This window comes from Oryzias melastigma, linkage group LG10 (genome assembly GCF_002922805.2).
Source record: "Oryzias melastigma strain HK-1 linkage group LG10, ASM292280v2, whole genome shotgun sequence".
Taxonomy (NCBI): Eukaryota; Metazoa; Chordata; class Actinopteri; order Beloniformes; family Adrianichthyidae; genus Oryzias; species Oryzias melastigma.
Window position 1 is genome coordinate 19,771,225 of NC_050521.1, and position 14,076 is coordinate 19,785,300.

A 14,076-nucleotide genomic window follows, 5' to 3' on the forward strand; every position below is an offset into this window, starting at 1 on the left:
CTAATTTTGTGAGAGTAAAGCCATAAAATAGTAAGAAAAAAGTCATATTTTTATGAGAATAAAGTTGTAAAATTATGGGAAAAAAATTGTAATTTTATATGAATAAAGTTTTAAAATTGAGAGAAAACATTTCATAATTTTGTGAGAGTAAATTCAAAACATAATGAGAAAAGAGTAATATATTTTTGAGATTCCAGTCATAAAATTATGAGAAAAAAGTCATATTTTGAAGAGAATACAAAGAGAATAAAGTCGTAAAATTATGAGGAAAAAGTTGTAATTTTCTCTTCAGTAGAAGACTCTTGACCCACAAGAAGTGGATTCCTGGCGGGCGCTGTTTTATTGACGCAGTGCAGTAGCGGAAGTCCAAATGCATTAGAGCACAAAGATACTTATGATTAAAAAACAAATGTCTTCATTGATGGATTTAGTATGCATGTAACATGGAATGACAGGTCACACAGTCAACTATATTTTGAAAAAAGCATGTTTTTTTTCTTGTGAAATTATGATTTTTTTTTCTCAAAATTTTACAAGCCTATTGTCTATTTTTTTTAATTATTTTTTATGGTGGCCGTAATAATTACTGCTGGATTATTTATGCTAGAATTTTCTTGTTTTTGTCCATTTGAATCCCTTTTCCTGTTAAGGAGGGAAGGCATCCATTATCAAAACCAGACATGCATGTAAATGAAGAGGATTGTGAAAGCAGACGGGCTCAAATTGATCCCTGTGAGACCTTGTTTGTTTGGCCACATTTGTTTTTCACATTTATTTGTAAGATTTACATCAATCCACACTTTTAGTTCACACTTTTTCTGAAAGAACCACCTCTGATGTATTTGGATAATTAATGCCTCACAACAGTTATATTTTCACTTCCTTTAAGCCGTTGACAGTCCAGTCCACTGACAGTTATGTCATCACATAACATCTGCTGCAATCATTCTTCCTGTCCTTTTGATCGTCCTCTAATTTTCCATTCCTGATATCTTGGATTTGCTGCTTCTCCACTTTCCTGGTGGTGTCATTTACTTTACGAGATGAGGAGATTGGTCGGTTTTTGAAAGTGATACGAGGACCTTTTAGTTTCCAGAACGATGCTCTGGAGGTTCTTACTTCAAAGAGCTCGTCACTTTCCATGCCTGAGACTCTCAGATGACATTTATTTGATGTTCTCATGACCTCTGACCTTTGTGATTCTATTTTTTTTAAGTTTATTCACTATATATTTAGTTTTCCACCTATTTTTTGCCTGTATTAAGGAGGTTAATTTATTGCACGTACTGCATATATGCTCCTCATGAGGAAATAAATCATTGTGCGGGGCATCTTCTTCCCACAACCTCTGCACATCTGAACCTTCACCTTTGATCCCGCCTAGATGCCAACCAGTACGGAAAATATGGGAAAACACGAGCCGAGGAAGATGCCAAACGTTACCTGAGAGACAAGGAGGAGCTGGAAAGTGAGAAAAACGGGATACGGAACGCACTGGTGACCCTCCGGCAGGAGAAGAGGGAGCTGAAGGAGGAGCTGAAGACGGCCTCTGGTAAAAACATCAAACGCTGAACAGAAAACAGATGCGGCAATCAACGTTTTAACAAACATGCTAATTTGAGGAGTTTGTGAATTATAACACATATTTAATACATATTTGTCAATTAAAACAAAACAAACAAAAAAAATGATGTTTGCTTTCCCAGATAGAAATCCTGGAAAATAGCAAGAATGAAGAAAAAAACTAATGCTTATCACATTTTTTTGCATTTGGAAAGTAAATATTATTCTTGAAAACCTTAAGAAAAATATTTATTTCAGTTTCTTCCTTTCATTTGTTTTTTAAGGCCATACAAGAGGACATTCCCGCCACAGGCACAAATGAAAACCACCAATATTAAAACCAACAACATGGCTATAAAAATTAAATTCAAATTTAATGAATTAATTTCCTGTTTGTGGGACAAAGCTGTGGGAAGGGAGCATGCGTTTAGTACCAGACTTTTCTCCTAAGATTTTTATTTTTTTACAGTTTTGCAATTCCAGCTATATATATATATATATATTTATATATATATATATACATTCTCATTTGCAAATGTGCATGTGTGGAGCAGATAGGAGGAAGTTTCTCCTCGACAAACGGGTGTCGGAGCTGGAGGAGGCCTGTCGAGCCAAAGAGGCGGAGAGGGTGGACCTGGAACTGCGTCTGACTCAAGTCAAAGAAAACCTGAAGAAGAGCCTGGCAGGTGGCGCTCTGGGGGCGCCGCTGGAGAATAAACCCCCTGTTAGGGTAATTGTGCTTTTTTTGTTTTTATGGAGAATATCTGTCCTTGAAAATAGTGTTTTTAAGATGTTTATGGGGCATTTTTCTGATGATGGAGGGCATATGTGAAAGAAAATTCAGCTCGAAATAGAATTCATGAGAATTTTTATTTAAATTTTTCTGAATCAGGAGCAGACAAAAATGCTGTTTGAAAAAAGCTTTTTTTTTTGCTAAAAACGGCATATCCATAATTAAAAGACTAATCAGAGCAGGACTTGATGCAATAATTATCTGAAATTGCCTCTTGTTTTTGTGTAGCCCTCCAGCAAAAAGATCCAGAACATCTACAGTGATTCTTTGCCCGTGAACTGCGCCTCGGAGATGCGAAGGAGACCTCCGTCTGTGTATGCATCCTCTGGAAGTGTCATGCAAAAAGCAAAGGTGACTGTGCTCAGCTTTAATGTAGACTGAGTATTTAAACTCCCACAAAACACGTCATTGTGATAGATCTGTCTTCAGCTTTTGTTTATTGTTTGCAAATATTCTTGACTCTAATTTGTCATTTTGGACATGTCTGGACCAACTTTAAAGGGAGGTTAGTGTAATTTAAAAATAGCAAAAATGTTTTTTTTTTCTTGTGTATACTGTAAAAACAGACACCACACAAATAAGTCAAAAATCTTACCCCATTGGCAAATTGTCTTTAAAGAATTTAAAAAAAATGTGCCTTTGGTGTAAGAAAAACTGTCTTTTTACAAAAAAATCTAGCCACTTGCACTTGTTTTCTCAAACTAAAATAAAGAAATCCATAATAAGAGTTTTTGTTTTTCTTACAAAACATAAAATAAGATGGTTTTTGCTTTCTTCAGATTCAGTTTTTGCTGTGATATAGAGCCTAAATATCTAAGAAATAAGAATAGGCAGAAAATAAAACCAAAATAAAAATAACATTACAAAGGTTGATTTGCAAGGAGAAATATGTTTAAAGGACCACAACTTCCCATATGCATTTTTTTTGTCTGCGGTGATTTAAAAAAAAAATCTTATCGAAGCTTAGAGAGTCCAAGTCGAAGGCTGCATGTGGTGATGATGAGTTTTCTAGAAAAAGCCTCAACATTAAATTTTTTTCACAAAGACCTGACTGTGACATCCCATCGTAACATTTATTAAATCTCTTGAAGAAAAAGCCTCATATTTTCTTAAGATCTGCAATCCTCCAATCAGGGATCAACCACTCTATCTCTACACCTTAATAAAAGAAATGTCGTATTAATCTGTTGGTGTTCTGTTTCCACAGGAATGGGAATCAAAGAAAGGAACCTAGAAGGAGTTAAATGGAAAGCGTTGATCACTAAATGGATATCAGGATGCGGCTTTTCCCCCACATTCTCCCACTGTAAGGACAATCTTCGGTTTTTGCCATGTGAGGATTTAAGGCACAATTTCGAACATGCAAGAACGATTTCCACCACTAGAGGGAGACACATTCCCACTGAACTTTTCTCTCTTCAACGGATCTTTTGGATCATTTTTGAACTCTAGTGGTGAGGGACTCTAGTTATATGACCCCCACCCTCCAAAAAAAAAACATACAAGAGATATATAGTTAGAAACGATAAATGCAAGAAAAGAGATTTGAAAGTAGAGTGACAGCACAGAATGGAGAAATATGCAATGATGGCACTGAAAGTACGATGCTTGACTGTTTGAGAGAAATGTCGCAAAAGAAAACCTGAGTAATGTGATGTGTTGTACAAAAAAAATGTTTTATTTTATACTTGATTTCTATTTTTGTTTTCAGTGTTTTTTGGTGCTTTTATGATACTTTTATTGTACAGTTAACTTTGACTACTATTTTTTTAAATACTTTTTTGTGTGTAAGAAATGTGCCAAAAAAGCCATGTCCATCATCATACATGTTTTCACTCAAAAGGAGATTATTTTTAAAATTGTCATAATTTCAATTCTGAACCTTAATTACACACGGCAGGATTACATTTTTTTTTCTGCAAAGTTGGAATATCTGGGACTTTTGCACTTTCCTATAAAAATATTAATCCATATAAAACTTTAAAATGCAGATTTTTTGGGCAGTATTTAGTCTAAAGTAGCATTGTTAATTAAACTCACTAGTTAAATGTTTAAGTTGGACAATCCCTTTGATATTTTGGAATTTTTCTTTCATATATAATTGAAATGTTAAAATAACGACTATTCTTTTTGATAAAAACATTTAAATTTTACTACTTAAAAAAGTTCTTCAAATGTCACTTTAGCTTCCTTTTCGTAGGACCTGTGGTTGACTTTTGCACTTTACCTGATTTACCTGGATAAGGGAAATAATAAATGTTGCTTTAATTGTTCAAACATCTCAAGTTTAATATCTCAAACGGATACATTTCCCCCATTGAAATGCACTCAAGATAAAGGACTGGTTTAATTGCACATTTGATGCTGTGAAGCAATATGTTGACTCGATGTGTTACAGCCAAAGCAAGAAAAGAAGAGCACATCTACATGAGTCACTTAATGAAGGCATTTGAATGCAGCACAGCACACAAGCTGCCTGGTAGGAACACGTTCACTGCTCCTTTTTGGACTTGTAAACAGGTAACAAAGGCTTTATCATCACTTCTACATGCAAATATATAGAGACAGCAGCTTCTTTTTACTATTAGAACCGTTCTGAACTAGGTTTCAGCAACTTTTTATCAATCTGTTTGCTAAAAAAGGTTTTGATCCAAGATAAACCGGTGATGAATCTAACTATTCCACAGCCAACTCAGAGAAAGAGATAATAAAGCCAGTAAAGGATATTGACAACCAGGAAAGCTGTGGGAAAAACGGTGCGGGCGTGACTATCGATATTGTGCGGATTTTCCACGATGAAGACAGAAGCGGCTCTGCGTGACGCATCCTTCACAGACGACAGACCGCAGCCCCGACTCTGCACTTTCTCTTTTGCTGCTGGAGGATTCTTAATGTCACTGTTCACTGACTGCTCAGTGGCCTCCTCTGCGGTGGAGCCGATCTCTGCTGACTGGTTCGGCTGGCTCGGCCCGACGATGGGGATCGAGCCGTTTCCGTTCCACTCGCAGAACTCCCTCAGAAGCTCCTGAAAAAGCAGGAGGACATTTGAGCGGAGGGAATAAGTTTAGCATCTTCATGCTCTTCACGTGCGTGTTTCTCACCCTGTGGAGATCTTCCAGGGTTTGGTGCTGCATGGTGTAAAAATGAGCACAGGCGTACTCCAGGAGAGCGCCAAAGATGAAGGTGAAACAGATGCCCAAATAAACGTCTATGGCCTTTATGAAGCAGTTGGCGTTGGGCAGGGAGGTGCGGGCGCCCATCATCAGAGTAGTCATCGTCAGGACTGTTGTCACTCCTGGGAAAAACAAGTTTCTCTTTAAGTTAAATCTTCATTTATTCTTCTGACAAAAAATCTAGAAATGTATATTATTATTATTATTATTGTGTTTTTTTTTGTTTGTTTGCTTTTTTTCAAATAATTAAATTTGGGGGCATGTTCAGGGAAAAAAAGCAAAATTTCTTTTTGTTTAAAATGCTACAGAAATATAGTACAAGCAAGATACAGAAAAGTCTATAGACAAAAAAAATGAGTTTGTAGCCTAAAATGTAATATTTATCAGACATGAATATAATATAAATCAGATATTTTGCGACATAATAATAAAAAAAATGTGTTAGAGCAAACTTCACAAAGTTGAACACACAAGCTGCCAGCTTAAGTCTTCAACCATTATCACATTTTTCTTGATCTTTGACCTGGGGAAGATTGTGCCCTCTAGAACTTAAAAAAAAATCACCATTAGTACCTTCAAATTTAACTCCTAACCCCTCAAGCATCAAAGAAAAGCTACTTGTGGGGGAAATTTTCAGAATAGAAGTTGTCTATTTTTAGCAATGTTAGCTTGGCGAGCTCGTAAAAGTGGCGTTCCCATGTCACACGTACATGTTTTACCAAAATATTGAGAAAATTAACGAAGCAATGCGACATACAATATGAACATGTTAGGAATATGGGCGGGTTTAACAAAAAACCTCAGTTGCTAAGGAAATACAGAAAATTACTTTAGTCGATTCTTCTAAAAATTACATAGACATGTTTGTCACCCCCAGGGGGCCAAAAAATAAAATGGTTGCTATGGGGGAAAAAACAGCAGAAAAGCTCCCATTGGGGAGATAAGTAGGAGAGTAAAAGGGCGTGAAACAGCCATTGAGCCAGTGGGGGCAGGTAAAAAGGATGTAATGGAGGGGTTAGGAGGGTGGGTAGTGCCTGTGGGCCATAAAATACACCATTTGTAGCTTCAATTTAAAATACATTTTAAAAGTATTATGTTATATTACAAAGAAATTTACACTAAAAAGCCTGTTTTGAAATTTATTAGAAGACTTCCTATTGAAAAAGACAGAAGATTCTAAAATCAGAGTAATAAGAGTCTTGAAATGACATCGCTAAAGCTTTAATCCTACAATTTGTACACCAGCAGAATTGATAGTCAGAGGGAACCTGAGCATTTTTGCCAGGAGGAACAAGAAGAAATAAAAAAATCAATGTGGCATGATGTGCCATGAGGAATGCTAACAGAGCTGCAGGAAAGACATTTACAAAGTATTGATTTTGTAAAGATAATTAATTGCACATTTATTTTCACCAGTACTTGGTTTCATAACTGCACATAAGTCTTGAGAAGTGATTTGTGAGTCAAATAAAGCTAAAAAAATGTTTTTAGAGAAAAAAACAGGAATTCCTCCAGGAACAGGGTAATATTTTTCCATATAAATAAATACGTTTCAAGTGTTCATTCATGATGAAGTTAAATAAATATGCAGAATCTGGAACTAACCAATGCAGGTCCGAGCCGGTACAGAGGACTGGCTGATCCAGAAAGAGACCCAGGACAGAACCACCAGCAGAATGGAGGGAACATACGTCTCCAGGATGAAGAACAAGACGTTTCGACGCAGTGCAAAATGCAGGACCAGCTTGGGGTAATGTCCTATAAGGAACATTAAACACACAGCTGTCTGGTCAAAAAGATGCAGCGTGTTTGTGGATTACAGGATTCATTTTAATTACCTGTCTCGTACACGGCCTCTGACACTGATGTATAGTAGCTCTCGACGCTGTACTGAGCCAGCCGCAGCGTGTCCAAACCCTTCACTGAATCATTCCCTCTGGTCCAGTAGAACACAACATCCTGTATGTTATAGCCCCCTGATAACACAACACATTCATTAGTTTTTGTGCTGACTGGGCAGCAGCACTATTCCATGATATAAAATGATCACGAGGACAAGATAAAGAAGTTTATGTTGATCTATATAAATGCTTTATGTAGTGTGCTGGGCGGTACTCACAGCTCTCCAGCTGCAGCGTGCACTCCTGTTTGTCCATGGGATATTTGGTCAGATCCATGTTACAGGCAATAGTAGCAGTGATACTGTTGGATCACACAAGAAAAAAATTTAAATATTGATTAATAAACGGATAAATAAGCCTTTATAGGCAGATAAATCACTAAAAGTGACTAATTTTAATATCAACCCTATAAAAAGTCTAACTTTTGGAATTATTAAGACGCCTTTACAAGAGGACTTAGACGTCTCATTGTAGAAACAAAAAAACAAACAAACAAAACCCTTTTCTCTAGTAACTATATTTATATCTTACTTTCACTGTAAAAGGTGAAATTTTGGATCAATTAACAAAATCTCTGTAATTTGTCACATTCAAAAATATTATTTTTTATCAAATTAAATGTTAAAGTTCAGTAAACTATCAACTCAAATTTTGAATTTGTTTAAAACTAATTATTTTTTAAATGTAACAAATGACAAAACTTTTATTATATGATTCAATATTTCACTTTTTTCGATTAACTATTTAGCTTAAGGGATTATTTTAATGAAAATTAAGAAAATTCTTAAGAATATAAACTCGATCTGAATAGTTTAATGTGTCCTTTCAAAAACAACGAAAACATAGGAAAAGATTGCAAGTTTTTCAAGTTACTGCTAAAAGCGGAAATAAAAATAAGTAAAAAATTCTTAAAATAAAAAAAAGGAAAGAAATCAGCCAGTGGGGTGAGAAAAATTGTTTCTTAAAAAGATGGCATTTCTTGACACAAAGAAAATAAGACAATTTCAGTTTTTGCAGTGTGGAACCCATCAACATTTTTTAAACACAACAATCTCCCTGAGCAGATGACAAAGCTCTCCTTTCTGCCCTCAATTAAGCTGTTGAGTCAAAAACAGTTCCGTGGTCGGATGACGAGACAGACCAGACGCCAGAACTCTTTTAAACGAGGCCACAGAAGACTCAACGTGACAGATCTAAAAGTTTGAGGGGCAACAAACAAGCTGATATCTGGTAGCATTCCCTGCAGCGATGCAACTCACTGATGATACATGAATCATTGTGGTTTTGTGTTTTTTCCTTTTCTGAACATGAGGTCAGTTTATGGTTGATTAACTTGAAATAAAAAAATAAAATGAAAAGTACCGCAAGGCATAGAGGACTGTTCCATTGCTAAAGATCCGAATGAGGCGGTTTTCCACAGTGACGTCATGCAGGAAGGAGCGCTTGGAGTCTGGGATGAAGGTGTCAGGGATCCAGAGCAGGGACACCAGACGCCCGTCGACGCTCACACTCTCATTCCCGGGAAACACCAACCTGGAATCCCTCCAGCGCTGACGGAGGAAGATAGTTGCCGTGTAGTCCTGAGAGAATTAACAAATATCCACATTTGAAATCTACATTTTCACCTTACTAGAATGTGAGGCCCAGTCCGAATTATTCCGTTCTCCCTTCCCCTTAGCTCCAGGGCCGTCAAAATCAATCGTACAAGGGGCCAAAATCCAAAACTCACCTTAGGTCGCGGGCCGAACAGGATAAACATTTATTGAACTCTCTAAAACTAGATTTTTAAAACTTGAAAACCATAACTTTTTAACTAGATATATAGCATTACCTGCAATAATGCCAGTGTAAATGCTGTAAACTGAATGTGGATGCTAAAGATGCTAATGCTGATAGCTGAAGATACTGAAATTGATAGCTAAAAACGCTGAAGCTGATAACCAGTAAGAAAATGTTAGCTAAATGCCAAATTAGACTAAAAAAAAAAAGAAAAAAAAAATGAGGCTAGCCAAAACAGCTAGCATGTAGCTGAAAAAAGCTGAACTTAAAAATTGGTTAAAAAGACTGAAAATAGCCTAAATTAGCCAAAGCAGCAAGCATGTAGATGAAATATTAGCTGAGCATCAAAATGGACTAAAAAAACAGATAAAAGACAAAATTTGCCAAAACAGCCAGCATGTCGCTAATATATTAGCTACACTCTAAAATAGCTTAAAAAGTTATAGTAAATAGGAAAATAGCCCAAAAAGCTAGAATAATGACACATTTTAAACTTTTAAAGTGTAACTTTTTACCACAATTAGAAATAAAAATGCAGGAATATTCTAGAATAAATCAATTTAAACCTGAAATAACTTTCAATATTTTACTCTCCATGAAAATATATATAAACCGTCGCGAGACGTGGGTGCGCTCTGAACCACAAAGTTTACATTAAGATGTAAGTACTGACTTTTTTGTTGTTGCATGACCTTTTTAAAGTTATGAAACCACTGTTGTTATGAATATTCAAGCGCTAGAAGCTCCGCGTTAAAGCTAGCAGAGCGGGATTATTGATGACATCATCGAACGAAAGTCAAGTCTAAAATTTGGACACTATTTTTTCATAAGTTTGGAGGGCGAAATGAAGGGGAAGGTCTAAGGGGAAGGGAGAAGGGGACACAACAAAAGGGATGCTAGTCACCATATTGATTTCAGAAATGGCGTCGATGCTGGCAATGTCGAGGCTCATTCCAATTTCCACGGGACCCTCTTTGTTTATGGGAGACAGGAAAAGTTAGTGACAAACACACAATAAAAAAGATCGGTAAACATTTTTAAAAATACCATTAAAATTAGGCCGGAGGTATCGATTGTATCCCTTCATAAGCTTCTGAATTGTCGGTAGAAGCTGAGAGTCATTCCATTCACCCCAATGGTTGTTGGGGAACATGCACCATCTGACAAAAACAGCAGGAAGCAAGAAGAGAGCAAACGGTGAGCTGATCTAGACTGATCCACGTATCAGTGTAGCACTATATGAGTGGGTACCTCACCCTTTTGTGATGGTCAGACAGAGGAGAAGAACCTGGTGAAGCTGGGCAGACATTGTGGATCAGAAGGCTGGGATCACCTCAGGTAAAGAAGCCAGAACATGAACAAAAGGTTTGTCAGATAGTCACCATTGGGTGGCAGCACCTAACTGAAGGTAATCTCAAGGGAAATCCACAGCACAATGACCATCCTCGCCCATAGATCTCATAAAACAGCACTTTCTTGCAGTATTGATGCAGGTGAAATGTGCTGGAATGCCGTATTGATCTCCCCCTCCTCCCCCCCCTCCTTCCTTCTTGCTGCTCTTAATTTATCAGAAGCAGCTGTAGTAATTTAACAGCACCCTGGCGGTGTAGATGAAGCTGAAAGAGCATTTTTACATTCTTCAGTACATGTTTGTTTTGCATCTAAAGAATCGAATCTTGTCAGCTTTTCTTGATATGTCGCCTCATGGTTTATTCAAAGCGCCTCCTTGGAATGAAACCAAGTCATTAACTGGCCCAGTGGCGGCTGTTGAGTTGTTACTCGCCACCTTTTCACTCCCTTATCCTCTCGCAGAGTCATCTTGCTGCCACTAATACATTTTCAGGATCTCATCTCTTACTATGATCGAAATTATGCTAATGTGTTCCCAGCTGTTCCCTGCTGATGAGTTGCACCAAACAGAGCAAAGAAAACTAGTGGTTACCAGTCATAAAGACCACAATGAAAGTTGCACAACAGTACACAATACTTTTTTTTGAAAAATGATTTAAAATGTAACAATTATTTAGAATCCTCCCATGTGAATCTGCTTCCATCCTTTAAACGGCAACCTGAACTACAGAAGGGCGTCCCCGCATCACCACATCCTGGATTTTCTCCCCATCAATTGCCTGTCCATGCATGTAAAAAAACACCATAAAATTCCTCTTTCCATCTCATTTCCCCAGATTGTCTTCACATCTGCAATATGGAAGTTTCTCTTACCTCCTTTCGTCTCAGCACTCCTCCTCTGATTTTCTTCCTCCACTCCTTTTTTTTTTCTTGTCCTTTGTTTCCAAATCTTCCACCTGCTATGTCCCCCTCCTGCAGAGAACGGTCACCTCTTTTTCAGGGATTCCTGAGTTTTTTTTCTTTTTTCTTGCAGTTGTCAATGAGCCACAAGGAAGAACAGATGTGTGATCTTGATGTGAGAGCTGCTGCTGCAGGTTGTTTTACTGTTTGTGCAACATGCACAGCCTCTCTGCACAGCTGTATTCATCTCTGCACAGAGCCTCGCTGCACCCACCCCCCTCTATCCCCTCGCTCAGTTCACGCCAGTCAACATCGCATTTAAGCTGCATTTACTAGATACTCTCAACCTCTGCACACATGTGTACTGTCACTTTTTAATTATGTTCTTACACCACTATTACACTTTTTTTTTAAATTATTAATTACTACAACATACAGACAAAAAACATTTCTATAATCAACTTCATGCTCGGTCTAGCTGGATAAATCAAGGATACCCCCAAACAAAAATCAAGTTTTATCTCCCCAAATGACTTTTTTTTATTTTTGTCGTCCCTCTAGCACCTAATCTCCATCTAACTCCTTCTCTTTCAATTTACCCTGACAATGTCCCGCCTTCTGGGCTCCAAAGCTTCTAGTTCTCCCATGCCCTCACCATCCTCACCTCTGATGTGCGTTCCTTTACATCAGCATCACTACTTGAATTAGTGTCTTCTGGGCTTTGTCTCGACTTCCAAAAGCGACACACAGTTAGGACATAAAAGCTGCTTTTTTATGGTTTTCCCCCAAATGATTTCTATTGTTAATGTCCACTTAATCTGTCATAGTGTACCTATGCTGTCAAAAGAAGCTTTGACAGCTCAATAAAGCTGAAAAAAAAACAGGTTTAAATCTAAGTCATGACTGAAGAAATCTTTTTTTTTTTCTTGGTAAAGATGGTGACCACACACTGCGGCAATCTGTGCCCAGCAGTCATTAATCTACAGTCCTGCTGGAGGTATGTCGTTAATCTTTATGAGCCTCTTGTTCTCAGGTGGCTGCTTGACAGTCTCAACTGTAATCACAAGTCCTCAGCTTCAAAAAAACCTGCTGATTGGAGCTCCAACCTCCACTGCCCAGCAATCTCCCGCTCTGCATTTCCCAGTGGCTGAACACTAACAAGCTGATCTGCTCACTGCAGGTAGGATACAATCTTTCACCGAGTTTCTGTCTCGATTGGCTCTGTAATAATCTTTCGGAGCAAGCTCGCCCAATTCTTGTTCCTGAGATTGACCACCTTGCTTGTTTTCTGACTATTCCTGTTTTAGCTTGATGGTGATTGAAGCTGAAATGAGTGATTCCATGTTTGGATTGATTGAAACACCTGGTCCAGGTAATCAGTAGGAAGAAGGAAAGCAATTTTTAGATCATTAAGGGTTCAGACAAATACATTTTTTTTTATTTATGCATTTATTATTATTATAAAGACTGTTTTTTTCTGTCTTTTATTACCTTATTTTTTTCTGATGAGTTGATGACTGGTACATGGGAAATCAGGGTTATGTCCTAGGAGGCGCGGTGAGCTCACTTCAGTGTGGGTCCCTATAGGAAAGACTCTTCACACTACTGCCTAACCATGTAGCCACAGGGGGGTCCCAAGTCTCCTTGTGCCGGTCCCCAGCCTGGATAAAATAAAGGGCTGTGTCAGGAAGGGCATCCAGCATAAAAACTCAAGTGTGCAAATCTGTGAATCACTTTGGTGACTCCTGAAAGGTGGACAACGACAAATTATTTTGGAATACATTATTTTCCACCTTTAAATAAAATGATTATCTTTAGTTAATTTGAATTATTTAGTCATCTTTGTTTTTGTTGATGCTACAAAGATTCCCAAGTGATTCAAATAATCAACAGGTGGAGGAAAACCACTCCTGGTGTAGGCATTTTTCCAAAACTTTTAGAAATTTGAATTAATTATTATAATGTTATTTTGCTAGTTGTAGTAGTTTTTGCCATTTAGTTCACTTTAAAGTAATAATATGTTAAATTGTATGTTAAAATTGGGCATCCCTCCTCATTATAAGTGTTATTGGCCATCTTGTGTTTGCTTAGTCATGTTTAGTTCTCTTCAGACTTTCTCAGATCTACCTAAGTATTCCTGTGATATATTTTTTGAAATCAATACTTTTTTTAATCCCCTCATCCTCATTAAAACCAATTTTTCCACCTTTGTCCCAGTGCCTGATTGAACCACCTCACCACTCTTCAGGTAAAGTTCATTTTCATGTCAGCTAACGCTTCAAGAAACAGAAACACATCAGCCCACTGTCTTGCTGCCATGTGACAAATGGAAATGTCACAATGCTGCCAATGACAGGGAAGAAGCTCACATGAATGACTGCGGCAGCTGCCATGCCCAGAGGGAGCAAAAATGAATTAATGAGACTTCCTGCTTGAGCCAGCTAACACGACTGCTGTAGGTACCTGCTAGTTGGAAAATGAACTGTCTCTTGTCATCTCTCATCAGATATGAGTCTAAATTAGCAGTTTAACTCATTTTTTTTTTCAATTTAACCCTCCTAATGGTTTTTTTTGTTTTTGTTTTGTTTTTTGGAGATCCACAAACAACAAAAAAGTG

At 37.5% G+C, this 14,076-nt stretch overlaps 2 protein-coding genes across 7 annotated transcripts in view; one reads left to right on the forward strand and one right to left on the reverse strand.

Annotated features, from left to right (window-relative positions):
* Positions 1 to 4,224, forward strand: part of afap1l1a (actin filament associated protein 1-like 1a) — a 33,430-nt gene extending 29,206 nt beyond the window's left edge. For 4 of the 5 annotated variants that reach the window (XM_024283836.2, XM_024283838.2, XM_036213939.1 and 1 more), the window contains 4 exons: positions 1,385 to 1,552; positions 2,118 to 2,293; positions 2,585 to 2,707; positions 3,564 to 4,224. In XM_024283836.2, the coding sequence (XP_024139604.1) occupies positions 1,385 to 1,552; positions 2,118 to 2,293; positions 2,585 to 2,707; positions 3,564 to 3,590 (494 nt within the window). In that variant the 3' untranslated portion in view covers positions 3,591 to 4,224. Of the gene's footprint in view, positions 1 to 1,384; positions 1,553 to 1,847; positions 2,045 to 2,117; positions 2,294 to 2,584; positions 2,708 to 3,563 lie in introns of those variants that run through there. The other variant, XM_036213940.1, reaches the window with a different exon arrangement.
* Positions 4,225 to 4,743: 519 nt separating this feature from the next.
* gabrp (gamma-aminobutyric acid type A receptor subunit pi) lies at positions 4,744 to 12,876 on the reverse strand. Of its 2 annotated transcripts, none has more exons than XM_024283841.2 (10): positions 11,433 to 12,876; positions 10,466 to 10,532; positions 10,257 to 10,369; positions 10,114 to 10,181; positions 8,793 to 9,010; positions 7,649 to 7,731; positions 7,368 to 7,505; positions 7,135 to 7,287; positions 5,458 to 5,651; positions 4,744 to 5,381 (listed from the first exon to the last, which is right to left on the reverse strand). In XM_024283841.2, exons 2-10 carry the CDS (start codon positions 10,516 to 10,518, stop codon positions 5,049 to 5,051), a joined length of 1,353 nt encoding a protein of 450 aa, XP_024139609.1. In that variant the 5' UTR covers positions 10,519 to 10,532; positions 11,433 to 12,876; the 3' UTR covers positions 4,744 to 5,048. The 2 variants fall into 2 exon arrangements, with proteins under 2 accessions (XP_024139609.1, XP_024139608.1); XM_024283840.2 differs by having other exon boundaries at positions 10,466 to 10,542.
* Positions 12,877 to 14,076: the final 1,200 nt, after the last annotated feature.

What these genes read in the sequence shown, in the direction of transcription:
- gabrp (XM_024283841.2), bottom strand. Translation starts at nt 10,518, where the DNA reads ATGTCTGCCCAGCTTCACCAGGTTCTTCTCCTCTGTCTGACCATCACA. An exon ending in ACAGTCCTCTATGCCTTGCG is followed by an intron (nt 7,732 to 8,792) that starts GTACTTTTCATT and finishes GTGATCCAACAG; the next exon opens with TATCACTGCTACTATTGCCT. An exon ending in CACGCTGCAGCTGGAGAGCT is followed by an intron (nt 7,506 to 7,648) that starts GTGAGTACCGCC and finishes TTGTGTTATCAG; the next exon opens with GGGGCTATAACATACAGGAT.